This window comes from Lissotriton vulgaris, chromosome 1_2, assembly GCF_964263255.1.
Source record: "Lissotriton vulgaris chromosome 1_2, aLisVul1.2, whole genome shotgun sequence".
Classification (NCBI taxonomy): Eukaryota; Metazoa; Chordata; class Amphibia; order Caudata; family Salamandridae; genus Lissotriton; species Lissotriton vulgaris.
Genome location: NC_141686.1, coordinates 368186093 through 368202029, shown reverse-complemented (window position 1 = coordinate 368202029; position 15937 = coordinate 368186093). Strand labels below are relative to the sequence as shown.

Sequence of the window (15937 nt, the reverse complement as noted above, 5' to 3'; positions counted from 1 at the left end):
TCGGAAACATATTTAAAATATACGATTGCATTAGAAATGAAAACCTGTTACAAAAAGTGAATAAAACATCATCTAAAAACATTCTGCTTTCTTTGGACACAATTCATTAAGATAAAGTGCGGGTGCGTATAATCCAAGCCTAGCCCAAATATTTGTCTAGTGCAATGGCGAGGCATGGGGAACAATTTGTTCTTAAGATTCTAAGCGCTTCTTGGTGTATTCTAGTCCCTAGATTTCTACATGCAGGTTTTAACCATCTTTGCCTTGGAGCCACATAAAGGGGGCAGGCGAACAGAAAATGTGGAATGTCCTCAACAAGATCCTTGCAGTGAGCACAGGTGTTAAAATTACCCGGAGACCATTTTGATGTAAATACATTGAGCGGTAGACAGCCCACCCTTAACTGAAAATACAACTTTCTGTCCAATGGTTTAGTGATCAAGTCCAAGTAATGTTCAAAGGTTGGAACTAATTTATGTTCCAAATACTGGGATGTTAACTCCGAAGACTGGTTAGATGACAAAGCCGAGCTGTATATCATATCCCAGTACATTTTCTTTAACAAGTCCTTGGAAGGAAAAGCTGCAGGGTCAGTAATAGTCCATAAGTGATCAAGATGCAGCTTGTTTAATAGATTCCTGATTTCTTTTAACCACGTAATCTTATGGAACCGATCAGAGTTGGCAATGTCCGTCAGTGCAGCAGCGTAGTGGCCCAGTTCAGGCGTAGTCCTTATGCGCCTCCAAAACAATAGTGGGCGCAGCCGAGCCTGGTCCTCGATTTTTTTCCTCCCTAAGTCATAGAGGAGAGGAATGGATGGAGTGCTCTGTGGAACGCCAATCAGCCTACGTAGAAATTTATTCTCTGCAACTGTCAACTCATTGATGTTGGCGAACCCCCATAGTTCTGCTCCATAAAGACATGCACCAAGAACTTTCATGCTATAAATCTCCATAACAGGTTGAATAGGTTTTGTCAATGAAGATTTATGCTTCAGAGCAATGGCCCCCGACAACTGATGGAACTTTAGGACCGTGGAAATAATATGCGATTTCCACTGCATGTTCCCCTGCAGGTTGATACCCAAATATGTGAAGGCATCCACCTCTTCTAGAGCTGACCCATTAAAGTACATAGCCCCCTTAAACGATTTAGCAGGGTTCATATTCATGAACTTGGTTTTTGCAGTATTTATTTCCAAGCCCCAAATCCTACAAAAGTCCCCAAAGGCGTTAATTGTCTTTTGTAGCCCACTAGGCGTTCGCGATATGAGCAGGGTATCATCCGCGAACATGAGTACCGGGACCCGCACCCCATCTAGGATAGGGGCATCGGTTGGTGATTTCCTAAGATGGTCCACTACTCCATTAATATAAAGAGAGAATAAGGTGGGGGCCAGGACACATCCCTGTCTCACCCCACGCTCTACGGGGAAGGAATTAGTGACTTCGCCCTGTGTCCCCCATCTAATCTTGGCGTAGTTGCCCTCATGCAAACGCACTAGTAGTGACAACAGTTCAGGGATAATTCCAAGTTCACCTAGCAAATTCCTTGGTTTTTGCCTAGGAACTAAATCAAATGCCTGTTTTAAGTCTACAAAGACAGCAAACAGTGGGCCATCTGCAAGGGTGACATTTTTCCAATACAGGGTTAGAAAGTGGAAAACCTGATCAATAGAGCTGGTTAGGGGGTGAAAACCAGCTTGGTATGGCGAGAGGACTCTATTTTCATCTATCCAGTCTTGCATTTTATTTTGAATCATTCTACCCATCAGTTTTTGCGCTGCGTCGATAAGTCTGATGGGTCTGTAATTAGATGGTAGGGCCTTATCTCCCTTTTTATAGACTGGAATGATCTCTGCGCCTTTCCGCGAGGCCGGTATTGCTGCTCCTTGTGCTATAGAGTTTCGGAGCCAGGCAAAGTACAGGCACCAATTGTCCCGGTCCGATAAAAGTACGTCGGCCAGTATGCCATCAATGCCCGGCGCCCTCCCTCTTGTCACCCCGTCCAGTGCTACACTTACATCATTTTTTGTGAATACGTCCTCTTTATAAAATACTATGGGCGGCGTGGGTTGGCACTCAAGGGGCATTGTACAGGAATATTGCGGCTTAAAGAAGTCAACCCAGCATTCTTTTGCCACATGGTTTTTTGGGCATTCAGCTGTTCCGCCCCTATCCCATTTTATGATTGCCCAAAATTCTTTTTGTTGTTTGGCTGCACAAGCATTCTTTAATTCCTGCCACTGGCTTTCATCCCATGATCGTTTTGCCCTAGTCTGGGCTTTTCTATACTCGTCCCTAGCCTTCAGGACTTCTCCTCTATTTTTGCTTCTTAGTACCACGCTTAGGTTCTGTCTCGCCTTTCTGCAGGCTTGGTCATACCATCCTGCCGTTTTCAAAGGATACACACCCTTTTTCTGCTTGGCTTCCTTTAAGAAGAACCCTTGAATCTTTAAGAAGAATTTGGGATGTGCCTCTTTAATTAATTTATAGAAATCAGTATCGTTGCATCGGTCCTGCAGTCCACTCACTTCATTTGCCACCACCTCTTTTAAATCATGCAGTTTTTCAGGCCTATCTAGCAGTACAGCCCACTTTATATGGCGTAAGTTGTTAGTGGAGATTAGGTCGAGGGTCAGGAAACCCATACCCAAGCCTGGCACTGTTATCCCATGATCTAGTTGGAAGAGCAAACACAACGGGTTATGGTCACTCTCCACTCTAGGGGTGACCCTCATGTCCCTAACCCTGTTCCAGGCTCTGACATCTACAAGGATGTAATCAATCCTGCTACTTGCCCTGAGGTTGTCAAAAGTAGGAGCACCATGTAGATCAGAAAGAGTGCGTCCATTTGCAGCCCTCAATCCCCTGGATAAGCACATACTCTTCAATTGAACGGCTGTCTCAGACCACTTATTTATCGGAGGTAAGTCTAGCTGCGGTATTCCCCATTTGGCATCCTCTTCTCGGGATAGTTCACTATCTTCAGGACCCAAAGGTTCAAATGTGGTATTCACATCACCCCCCACCATGATTGTAATGTGCTGTGGCAGGGCTTCCATGTTGTTATCTAGTACTGTTACCACATCAGAACCTTTACCCCCAGGAACTCCCCTAGCATAAATATTAAAAAGGGCCATCTCATATCCATCCCCCAAAGTAATCACAATTGCCAGTATGTCGCAGTTATTCACGGGCCTTACTCTTATGGTGCATTGCAGAGTTTGCCGTACCCATATAATTAGGCCCCCTGAAGGGCGCCCCTTGGGATTCTTTTTTGCGGGAATAAAGAAGTTTAGAAACCCTTGCTGATGAACAGGGAGCACTGCCCAGGTTTCCTGTAACATGAATATATCATGGGGCTGAATGAACTCCCCCCATTCTGGGGACTCTAATTTGCTCAAAATTCCCGCCAGGTTCCATGATAGAAGTTGGAGGCCCTCGTTAGCTAAGGCAACCCTCTCTTCTGATGAGAACAAATTTTGACTACAAAGAGGATTTTGTGAATTAAGTGGAGGACTACACGCCTTACGATCATTGGAACCGCTGGCAGCAGAGGCTGGGTGCCTAGCTGGGCCATGCACCACCATACCCCGAGAGTGTTTACTCCCTTCTGCTGATTTGGTGGCAAGTAGGGGGATAAATTTTGGTACTCTCCTCTCTGCAATGACAGTTTCTTCAGAAGGAATGTTGGCTGCGCGGTCCTTCAAGGCACTCTCCTCATGCAGTCAATCACACTCGTTTAGGCCTGATAGAGCTGAGAATCTGTTGTCCAAGGGCATACCCCAGCTACTTTTGGCGTCAGAGGGCTTTCCTCTCCGTACCACCGTGTTCCATTTCGTTCTAAGCACAGAAGGATTAAGCTTATTCCGTGTCCTTGCATAAAAGAAGTCCAAAGTCAGTGGGACTATCTCTGTGGATCTACGCTGTGGGGGATATATATTAGCCAGGACATTTGGCAACACCTCTGGATCGGTGAAGTGCAAAATCACACAGGCCCCTCTAAATTTTTTGTTACTTCCCCCGATCCACTCTACTCTTCTAGCCTTTACCACCTCTTGGGCCAGTTGATCCATACCCCCCAAAAGGCCATATTACGCGAAAGCCAGTACAATGATTTATTAATCAGGGAAGATGAATTCTCTATGTGCCCAGGTTCCAAATGAGGGACATTGGCTAGGACCAGTACAAGTGGCGATGCCTCAACGATCAATTCTACTGGGCCCTTTTCTATATTACCCTCTTCGGATCTGTTCCTTCTCCCCAACCCTTCAGAAGCCCCGCTTTCACCCAGTCCTCCCGGGTCCCCCCCTCCAAGAGCATTGCCCAGCGTAGAAGTGAGGGGGATGTTAACCAAGGGTTCTAGCCTGTGTGGTGTCTAAGTTTCTTTCGACTCAACTCTCAGGATCTCCTGTCTAGGAGGATTTTCCTTTTCCTGAGTAGCTTTTTCCAGGAGGCCCCCTAGTCTAGTTACCTCTTCGGTTAGGTAGTCAATTTTAGTCTGGAGGGGTTTAGTTATATTCTTAATTTTGGTTTCTAGGGTGCTTACCATCCTCTTGAATTGATCCTCGTCCAGTGTTACCTTCCCTTCAATACGACCCCTTTCATCTTCACTACTCTTTTTACCTGGGGAGGTGTCAAGACGTTTTTGCCTGAGCGGAGCCCACCCCTCTTTGGCAGATTTTTGTCTCCCCCCTTAGAGCCTCTAGGGGCTGGTACCGGTACTGGGGGCTCGTCTTCTAGTAGTATGATTTCTTCATCTGGTATAGCATCAGCATCTACCTCAGCTAGGACCGCTACTAGCTGTGTTAAAGAGCTATTCTCCTGGGATGGCTGGTGGAGTGCCTCACTACTAGTGTTAAGGTTAGGTGTAACAAGGGGCATAATTTCTAATGATGGTGCTTGGGGGCTTAAACTCAGACTCAGGGAAGATCTCCTATCGTGATTTATTTTTGCGACAACTTGAACGAGATATTGTCAATAGTATTGACAGTTTGGGGTGTTTTAGGTTTTGACATTTTCGACAGATGTGTCTCTATGTTACCTAAGTTATAACCCTTGAATGTATCAGTAAGGATGACTTTTTGTCCAAAGTTAGACAGGTATTACGTGACAATGCTTAATAGAAATGGAAATGGAGACTCACAAGTGAAGAGTTGAGCAGACTCCTTGGCCCAGTCCAGTGCCGGACTGTCACAGACTGTCCCGCCCTTGTCCCGGGCTTAGCCCGGGCGCTCCAGCGCGCGACTCGCGGGGCGAGAGGGCGGACTGTCCTTAAGTGGCGCCTCCGGGCGCTCTCTGCGCGTCACGAGCGCGCCGCCCCAGAGGCTGCTGGGGGATGTGGTCCTGCGGGGCTGGGAATCTCCCAGCGCTCCCGCTCTGCAATTGGTGAATGAAGCAGCCGCCGCCGTATGCCTCGCGGCTCCGCCGACCCCAAAAGTCAGGTCAGGTTCAGGGCTAGGTCAGGGCTAGGTTCTCCGGTATGGTGGCAGGCAAAGTAGAAAATGAGTTCTTCACACCCTAGACAAGTAGCTATATCAGATGTCCTTAAGCCGATAGGAGCAACAAGAATGAATTAGTTGTTATAAGTTGCTGTTTCGCAAAATTTTTGAAGTTTTTAGAGGTTTTGAATTTCTTGCTGCCTGCTTGTTGCTTAGAATGGATATATAGCAGCATATAACAGTTTACAGTTTATGATAATATATAGCAGCACCGAGAAACAGTCAGATAAAGAAATCAGCAGTAACAGCAAATTATTATTTGAGACTTATTGCAGCTACTTAATGCCACTAGAGAGGTTCTGAACCGATATTCCATCCATATGACATAAATGCGAGAAGTAATAGCAATCCTGCTCAAGTAGCAATACCGCCTGAGTCTTTGTATCAATGTATCCCAGCTTCTCACTCTTGCCCTTCATTCAGCTGCTTCCATTTCTGCCGGCGAAAAGGCTCTCCGCACACCCCGCTGCAGCCCTGCAGCTCTAAGAGGCAGATTCCAGCAAACCAGCGCCTTCAAACCAGCGTCTTCAGCGTTTCCAAACCTTCGCACACCTCCGCTCCCTCTGCATTCTGCCTCCGCCTCCGCCTCTGCCCCGGTATGATATTCTCAGCGGCTTTCACTCTCGCCGCTCTCTACGGTTCCTGCGGTTTCCACCCCGCCTCTCACCAACACACCGCAGCTCTCCACGGCCACACGGCTGCGCGGCTCCAGATACCGCTGACCGCTGTGTGTGTGCTGCCCAGAGCGCCGTGCGGAACCCACGGAACCAAACAAATCCCGGGCAGGTGTTAAGAAGCAGCCCGGCAGCAAGACGAGGGGGGCTCCGAGAAGACTCTGCTCACAGGGGAATAAAGTAACCAAATTCCCCGAGACATATCGTGGTACATGCTAATAAAAACTGTGAAAGAAAGTTTGGCACTTGTTTGGGCTTGTGAATAATTTCCATGTGTTTGTGTATGGAAAGCCCTTCACATTAGTGGCCGATCACCAAGCAATGTTGGTGGTATTTGGCAATCCCACGGCAAAAATGCCTTCTAGAATTGAGCGCAGGGGTTTGAGGTTACAAGAGTAGAACTACACAATTCTTCCTCGTCCAGGGAAAGATCAGACACGGGCTGATTTGCCCTGGAACCCCATCTAAGACGGTGGAGAATTACATCAAATTTACTGTGAAATCGAGCACACCAACTGCCATGTCTTTAGAGCAAATTGTCACTGCCTCGAGCCGAGGTAGTGGCATGTCAAGATTAAAAGTTGTGGAACCAGTATTCTAGACCTCTCACTAATGACAGCGAGTATATGAAGTTCAGAAATGTAAGAGATTAACTTTCAGTAACGCAGGAAGGCCTCATTCTGCAAGGTACAGGGATTGTTATTCACCAAAGTCTCTGACAACAAGTAGTCACATTTTCCCAAGGAGATGGAAGAAAAGTTGCCAGTAAGCGAGCTCTCCGTGATCGAGTCTAGTTTCCGTACCTTGACAAAAGGGTCAAAAAAGAATTGAAGACTTGTCACATATGCAACTGTCTTTCATCTCAAGTTAGTCAGCAACCTTTGATTATGTCAGAATTGCCACATCATGCTTGGGAGATAATTACTATTTATTTTTTATGGCCCTCCAGAGAATGGACATCATCTTCTAGTTATTGTTGATCAATACTCCCATTTTCTGTTAGTAGAAGACCTTTCATCCACTACACATGAGCAGGGTTATTCAAAAACTAGATGGCATCTTTGCGTCATGACTTGTACCTGCAATGTTAAAATCTGACAACAACCCGCCTTGTTTGCTTTCCCCCTGTTCTCTCGTGGTCTCAGGGCCGTCAAAGACTTTGTTGCCTCTTTTCTCCAAGACTTCTGCTAGGAGAGCCCATTTTTCAATGGCTAGCATGTCGCCAGTGCTCCCTTCTGCGCCAAGTTAAAACTTTGTGCATTACAGGACAGTGCACCACGGGCCTACAGTGCAGCGCTCTCCAGGGGAGTGCCTTTGTGCATTCTAGGGAAATGCTCCATGTTTTACAACCCAGCATGTGGTGAGCGTTTTTTTCTCTAGCTAGAACAACGTTTTTTTTAGTGTTTTTTTTAATAAAACCTTTACTCAAGACCAACTTGAGATTACAGTTACGTTTACTGCCTACAACCAGAAATTGGCCGGCATAGCGAATATGCAAGAATCACGCAGTATGAGGGCAGGGGAGTACACAGCATGCCGCCTACAACCCGTCGGGCCGGCCGCGTTGGCAGGAGTGTCTGGCTATGAAGGCAGGATTATCATTGCATGTTTAAGATTAGCTAGAACAATGTTGTTTCGCCTGGAGTCATTACCTGAGAAACAACCACGTCTTTGAGCCAGCGTGCTCACTGCAGCTGCATTGGATTGTGAACCTCCCCCCCGGAGTCTGGCAAGATATTGCCACCGTCAGATGCCACCAAGAACAAACTAGTGTGGCCCCTCTGGTTGTGGGACTCGAGGAACAGCCCCCGTAAGACTTGTACTGCTCTGAGGTGGTACAGTGCAGCGTCTAAGGCGGCAGAGCTACAGGAGCTGTACATACCCTTTAAGGCAGGCATTTCGACGACACGTTGTTCTGTAACATGTGGCGGCCCAGCATTCTGATGCTCATTCCAGCCAGCCTCGCCCCCTGGTTTTAATGCGTATACTGCACAAAGCTCCCAATGTCGGGTCCCACTCCGGAGACATGACAACATTGTTAGCAAGTTACAGATGCCCTGAGGACAGTGACCCTGCACCCACAAAGATACTGTGAGGCGGGTTGGGCCCAGAAGAGTGGTAAAGGAAGGAGAAATCCAAAACAAACAAGGATGCCTATCGCTCCTCCCTACTATTGGCAAGACAAAAAGTCTATTCTTTCAGGAAAGAACAGAAAAGTCCGCTTGCTCTAGCAAAGAATCTTCTTAAGGTCCCAGACCCCGGCCCTAGAAACCCCCCAGACCCTAAAGCAGATCAGGAAAAATGCCAGCAGCTAGCCAGCTTTTTCCAAGAAAAGATTCAAAAAATCCTCGACTCGATCCCCCCTACAAACTCGACCTAGAAAAACGACCCCCCCGACACTCCTACCTCCCCCCGCCTATCCTCCTGGGGACTAATAACCACCGAAGAAGTCAGAAATACGCTAAAAACCATCAAAAGCGGCTCGCCTAGGGACCCCGCCCCGCTACAGACCCTCAAGGAAGTGGCTCCCATAATCATCCCTCCCCTCACCCATCTGATCAACGCCTCTCTCCAACAGGGAGTTGTCCCCCCTAGCTGGAAAGCGGCTGTTGTCAAAGCGCTACTAAAGAAACCCTCCTTGGACCCTACGGAATTGCCCAACTACAGACCAATTTCCCTTCTCCCCGGGACCAGCAAGATTGCTGAGAAACTGGTGAATAAGAAACTATCCCAGTTTCTGGAATCCAATAACCGGTTAAAAAACTCACAGACAGGTTTCCGCCCAGGGCAGGGCACTGACATCGCCCTCCTGGCAGCGGTGGAAGAGGCCAGAGCGCTCTTAGACGAAGGAGGATCAGTGGCAGTGATCCTCCTCGACCTTAGCGCGGCCTTCGACACCGTCAACCACCAACTCCAGATCAAACGGCTCAAGAGGGTCGGTGTGGAAGGTACCGCTCTATCCTGGCTTTCTTCCTTTCTGGCCCAACGTTCCTTCCAGATCTGGGAGAATAACACCCGCTCCTCCGAAACACCCCTCCAATGTGGGGTGCCTCAGGGCTCCTCCCTGAGCCCCACATTGTTTAACATCTACATGTCCCCATTGGAGGAGGTTGTCACCCCGTTCGGAGTGAGCATCGTCAGCTATGCGGATGACACACAACTAGTTGTCTCCGTATCCCACCCTAGCCAACAACCTGTGGACTTATTCAACTGCCTGACGCAGATACAAGGGTGGATGAACAGTTCAGCCTTAAAACTGAATGGTTCAAAGACGGACATTCTCCTCCTTGGTCAGAAAGGGCTCACCTACCCTCAGAATATCTGGCCACCCTGTCTGGCCCCCCCCCAGACCCAAAACAGGAAGTAAAAAGCCTTGGTGTATGGATTGAAACCGACCTGTCGTTCACCACGCAAGCAAAAAAAGTAGCTGGGACTTGCTTCAGTACTTCCAGGCTTGATTATAGCAACTCAATCTACTCGGGCGCACCCGAGGCAACTCTGAACAAGTTGCAGAGAATCCAAAATGTCGCTGCCCGGATCCTCACTAACACTCCTGCCAGAGCCTCAGCTAAACCAGCATTGAAGCTCCTTCACTGGCTCCCAGTGAGGGAACAAGTGATATTTAAAGCCCTGTGTCTGGCACACAAAGTACTGCAGAACCAAGGCCCCCCTATTCTAAGAAAATTTATCAGACCGTACAAAGCCTCAAGATCCCTCCGATCGGACAAGGAGGCTCTTATCATCCTCCCCAGATTCAAGAAAGCTCACTTGGGTGGAAGACGCTTCTCGGTCCACACCGCACGCCTCTGGAACGCTCTCCCCCGAGACCTGAGAACGGAACCTAACTACTTACGTTTTAGGAAACGGCTAAAAACTCACCTGTTCCCTTAACTTAACTCTCTCCCCCCTAATCCTGCTTTCCCCCCCCCCCTTTTTTTTTGCTTCCGGACCCGCAGACGTAGGGATCTTAGCGCTGGGATACCTCCGGGTGACTACGCGCTCTAAAATTTTTTTAATAATAATAAAGCCGCCCTACTCTCCTTCAAGGGTGGCTTTGTTACCCTTGGGAAAAGAGACGCGATTCAAGCAGCCCCGGCGGGCTCCAAATTCGCAAGAGCGTGAGGGGCATTTCTTGTTCAGCATTGTCTCTGCTCTGGAGATGACCGCAAGAATGGCGCAGGGCCGTCCATAGAGGAGAACTGATGGAAGACTCAAGCTCAATTACTGTTTAGCGTTTAGTAGGTGCTCCTGCGCCCTACGTTTGGTTTCTAAATGCAATCACTTCAACCACGTTCACTACAGTTACCATATGAAGTGTAATAGGAGCGCAGGTGTGCTGTGACCTATGTTTTCATAGTAATTTATGTGTTTTTCCCTGACAAACCTGCATTATTTGCACTAACAGTTTGATTTAAGTCATTTTAGTCTTGTTTGATGTACAATATAGAATTTATTTTTATTTAATCCTCCGTGGAGTCCCTTTTGTGGTTTACGCACTGTGTTGCTGTACGAGTGTGTTGCACAAATGCTTTGCACATTGCCTCTTTAAACTAGCCTGACTGCTCTGTGCGAAGCTACCAGAGGGTGAGCGCAGATTATCTCAGGTGTGTATTTGACTTACCCTGACTAAAGTGGTGGATTCTGCCTGGCTTAGTTGCCTACCCTAGCCAACCAGAAACCCCATGTCCAACAGTGGTTCTTGTGAATCACTTGATTTCCCAGCATGCTCCTGCTGCAGAACTATGTCACTGCACTGTGTAGGAGGGCTAGCGACCATTTGTGCCTCTAAGGGAAGTTGACTCTTCTTCTTAGAACATAATTTTTTTCCCTGAATTGTAACTGTTCACTTCTCCATATTATAACAATGCAGCTTTTTCAAGAAATATTTTCGATGTGTAATTTTCAATATTTTTTCTATTTCTGCAGCACAACAAACACATCTAGAAAGTATGAATGGGAAAGAAAGCCTTAAAGGTTCCGGAGGCAAGATGAATTTTACTCAAAATATCTACTTAAAAAAACGGCACAGAATGCACATGAGGGAGAGTCCTTATCGCTGCACCATGTGTGAGAAGAGCTTCAATCACAAGGCATATCTACTAAAGCACGAACTAATACACACTGGAGAGAGACCTTATCACTGCACTGTCTGTTCAAAAAGCTTCTCTCGGAAGGGAAACCTTGTACGGCATCAAAGTGTACACACTGGAGAGAGACTTCATCATTGCACCGTGTGTTCAAAGCGCTTTTCTCAGAAGGCAACCCTTGTGTTGCATCAAAGAACACACACAGGAGAGAGGCCTTATCACTGCACTCTGTGTTCAAAGCGCTTTGCTCATAAGGGTAACCTTGTAGAGCATCAAGGAACACACAGTGGAGAGAGGCCTTATCACTGCTCTGTATGTGCAAAGAGCTTCACTCAAAAGCATAATCTCCATGAGCATCAACGCATACACACAGAAGAAAAGCCTTATCACTGCACCTTGTGTGAGAAGAGCTTCAATAAAAAGACAACTCTACTAAAGCACAAACTAATACACACCGGAGAGGGACCTTATCAGTGCACTGTGTGTTCAAAGCGCTTTTCTCAAAAGGAAGGCCTCGTACGGCATCAAAGAGCGCACACAGGAGAGCGGCCTTATCACTGCACTCTGTGTTCCAAGCGCTTTGCTGTTAAGGGATCCCTTGTACGGCATCAAATCGTACACACAGGAAAGAAGCTTTATCACTGCACTGAGTGTTCAAAGCGCTTTGCTCATAAGGGATCCCTTGTACGGCATCAAATCGTACACACAGGAAAGAAGCTTTATCACTGCACTGAGTGTTCCCAGCGCTTTGCTTATAAGGGAACACACACAGGAGAAAAGCCTTTTCGCTGTACTGTGTGCGAGAAGACCTTCAATCAAAAGGAAAATCTACAAACGCACCAACTAATCTAATTTCTTTATAAATGTGCTGAGCGTTTCTCACTGCTAGTTGATTCTATTGCACCAACCAAATATAGGATTCATTTACCACCTCTCTCATGCATTACATGAGGGCACAGCCGCAACGCTCTCACGCCGTCTTACAAAATGCACACTAAACAACTACTTACACGTCACAACAACTTTGAGCTCACAGCTAGGGCTCTCAGCACAGCGCCCTATTCGCAGATGCCAAAGTCCTAACAAATCGAAGCCCGTATCCCCTCTGCAGCGCACAGAGGTACTCGCCTCGCGGAACGGACTTGCTTCCATCCTCAGCCCAGGTGCTGCTCGCTCTTTGTGGTGCCTGATTAACGTTGGAGCTGCAGAAAAAAACGTGGGCTCTTTTCCCTTCCCATCATACCTTTTACCACATATGTTTAAGAGTTAGTAGTTGAACTGTGTTTATTGCAGATGTATGTAGACATCTTTTCCTAAATAAATCCTGCTGTATCTTTCATTTTAAATGGTTTGAGTCAGCATTTATTTTTGTGTCGCTCTGTAAGCTCTACAGCGCTCAGGCTTCGGTAGTGAAGAGTTCTGCCGCAACCAACTGGAAAGCAGCGAACCCACCAAGCAGCTCCGTATCTATGTGTACCACCAGGTATAAGTTCATTTACCTCTTGTAAGAAGTTAGTACTGTGTCCAGACTGATTTTTTAATTAATTTTTTTCATCCAAGCCCTTTTTTGCTTTCCTCATTCGAAGAATGCAAAATACAACAAGACTTAGGGCAGGATGTACTAGCATCAGGAATGCCGATTTCCTAATTGTGATTCTCCTTGAGTCACAATTTGGAAATCGGAATTCCTAATGTAGGAAACTCTTTTGAGTTTCATTAGCGATTGCTAGGGAGTGACAAATAGACCTACCTCATGCATATTAGTGTGGTAGGTCGCAATTTGAGACCCATTAGGAATCACAGCCATCACAGAGATGGCAGCCTACTGAGCACAGCAGACCACCATGTCTATGATTGGTTTTTAATAAAGCAGTCAGTTTTTTTTTTTAATGCAGCCCGTTTTCCTTGAAGCAGGGGTCTCCAAACCGGTCCTGGAGGGCCGGATCCATGCCAGATTTTTTGGATATCCCCACTGAGATACATGTAGTAATTTTAAAATTGTGGCATGGATCCAGCCCTTCAGGACCGGTTTGGAGACCCCTGCCTTAAAGGATAATGGGATGCATTTAAAAAGAAAAAAAATAAGTTTTTTCGTTTAATTTTTTAAGAGTAGACAGTGGGGTCCGTGGGACAGCTGCCTGCTAAAAATATTTGTTTTCCATTCTTCAAAGGACCTCTATCTATTTGCAAATGGGTTACCACCTCCTTCAAGTAGTCAGTAAAATGTGACCTTAATTCGGTCGCAAAACTTTCATACAGCCCATTTGGATTCAGTAATTGGGAGAAATGCTGTAAACACGCCCCTTTTAAATGACAAATCGCAGACGTAAATTGCGAGTAGGTAGCGTGTTACAGAATCACAATTTGTATTTGGTACATTTGTAAAAGCATTTTTGCGGTTGGATGTTTCCGACTGCAAAAATGCTTCGCACAAGTGGCCCCTAATGATTTACTACCCCAGCAGCAGAACTAGCCAATAGGGCACTAAACTAATGGTGCAGCGTCAACTTTGCACGTGTGCAGCAACAGCGGTGGCTTGAGCACTGCCACTTAGTTAAAAAAATTAAATAATAATTTGTTGGATGGGGGTGGTCCCTGGGTGGCAGTGATAGGTACTGCTGACCACACAGGGGCCTCTCCCTCCCAGGAACGTTGCTAAGCGTTTGGGGTCTGACCCTCAGATGTGAGTGTTAGGCATTTATAGTTGCACACAGAGAGATCCCACTATACCACAGAAGAACAACACACCAGTTAATTATAGGTCAAAGAGGTTCTTTATATAACAGTTGTCTTCGAGATCAAAAGGTCCACAAGTACACTACGTTGTCAGGATAGGGGTGGGGGCCTCCCTCGGCCCGAAGGATCCAGGGGATAGTCTGGACAGGATATAGCTGCGATAGGTTCTCAGTGCTCACAGTCCACGGGCCGAAAGTCTCTCGCCCGGGTTGGTCTCACAAGACCGTGAAGATCAGCAGTGGTGGGGCCGGCTGGCGGCTGGCCCTCAATCCTTGAACCATGGGGGTATTGATGGAATGCTGCTGCAGGCGTATCAGGCTTACGGCTCCCAATCCTTGAGCCGCGTGATACGAAGGTGCCCACGGGTGAGGCGTACCCAGTGTACAGCCCGCACTCCTTGGTCGGGGTAATCCTTCAGGCTAACTGGGCAGCCGCGCTGCGTACCGGAGGGTGCGTCCGGGAGTACGAGGCGTACTTGCCGGGTGAAGGTCATGGATGCGCACCAGCGGGTGCGACCAAGAGAACGAACCGTACTCGCAGGATGCGGATCACAGAGGCGCACCAGCGGGTGCGGGCACGAGTACGAACCGTACTCGCAGGATGCGGATCACGGAGGCGCACCAGCGGGTGCGACCAAGAGTACGAACCGTACTCGCAAGCTGAAAATCACAGTTGCGCACCAGCGGGTGCGTACAGGGGTACAGAGCGTACCAGCGGCTGCGAATCCACGAGGCACACCAGCGGGTGCGGCCACGAGTACGAGCCGTACTCACAAGCTGGAAATCACGGTTCGCACCAGCGGGTGCTTGCAGGGGTACAGAGCGTACCAGCAGCTGCGAATCCACGAGGCGCACCAGCGGGTGCGGGCACGGGTCCGAGCCGTACTCACAAGGCAGAGCCGTGACAATGTCAGCAGGGCTCTGGGGGGTTCAAGTGGCAGAGCCGCGACAATGTCAGCCGGGCTATGGGGGTCCGAGTTGCAGAGCCGCGACAACGTCAGCAGGGCTCTGGGGGTCCGAGGCAACCGAGCCGCGACGAGGTCAGCAGGGCTCTCCAGGTTCCGAAAAGACAGCTGCAGTCAGTGGGGAAGGGCCTTCAGTTATAGGGCCTCCCCCTCTTTGAAGTCCTTTGATCGGGCCAGGGGGTTCCTGGGGGTTCTCGTCCTGATTGTCTGGGCTTCCTGCCAGCTGGCACCTCACATCCCTCACATTGGTGGCAGGGTCATCAGACGACCAGCGGGGAGTGGATTCGGCCTCGGGGGAGACAGGACGTTTTGCCGAAACTCCTCCACCCACCTCACTTAGCGCCTGCAGGCTAACACCAGGCGGGGAGATCACTTGGCAGGAGGTTTCGGGCTCCCATGGTTTGGTGTTGGGGGTAGGGAGTCAGGGATCCTACAGGACCAGGCTTGTCCTACACTGGGGGGGCGCTACGGTTCTTTACTGGTTGTGGGTCTCAGGGTCCCGGGGGATGGGGGCGCTTCTCTGGAGTTTCGGTTGCTTCCACAGGGTCTGGTAAATCTGTGGGGACAGGGGTTAACTTACTAGCGTGAGGCCTCACACAGTATTCTGGGGTGGAGCATGAGGGAGTTTTAGCGGGGAGAATGGGGCCTACACGGGGGTTTAGGGGAAAAGGATGTAAGGGGGCCCACGCCAATGAGGTCAGGTCTAACATAATTCATCACTGCAATCATTTATTTATTTGTGCTCTCATGATTGAAGATGTCACTTTCAGCCTTAGGCTTGGAGATAATGGGCCTGATTCACAGAACTAACTTCAGACATTATCCTAAACTTACTACTTTCAATATTCACAGAATAGATTTACAACTACTAACTTTATGTCCCCACTCGGGCCAGTGATTCCGGCTGGTGGCAGAGACTTAGCCACGGCTGAAATCTCTACAAACGGGCCAGAATCTCCGGCCCGGAATCCCC

The 15937-nt window shown here is 48.2% G+C and overlaps 1 protein-coding gene across 1 annotated transcript in view; it reads left to right on the top strand.

Annotated features, from left to right (window-relative positions):
- Nucleotides 1–12116, top strand: part of LOC147736911 (uncharacterized) — a 94450-nt gene extending 82334 nt beyond the window's left edge. The window contains exon 2 of the mRNA XM_086952725.1: nucleotides 11104–12116. Coding sequence (XP_086808851.1) covers nucleotides 11104–12116 — 1013 coding nt within the window. The remainder of the gene's footprint in view (nucleotides 1–11103) is intronic.
- Nucleotides 12117–15937: the final 3821 nt, after the last annotated feature.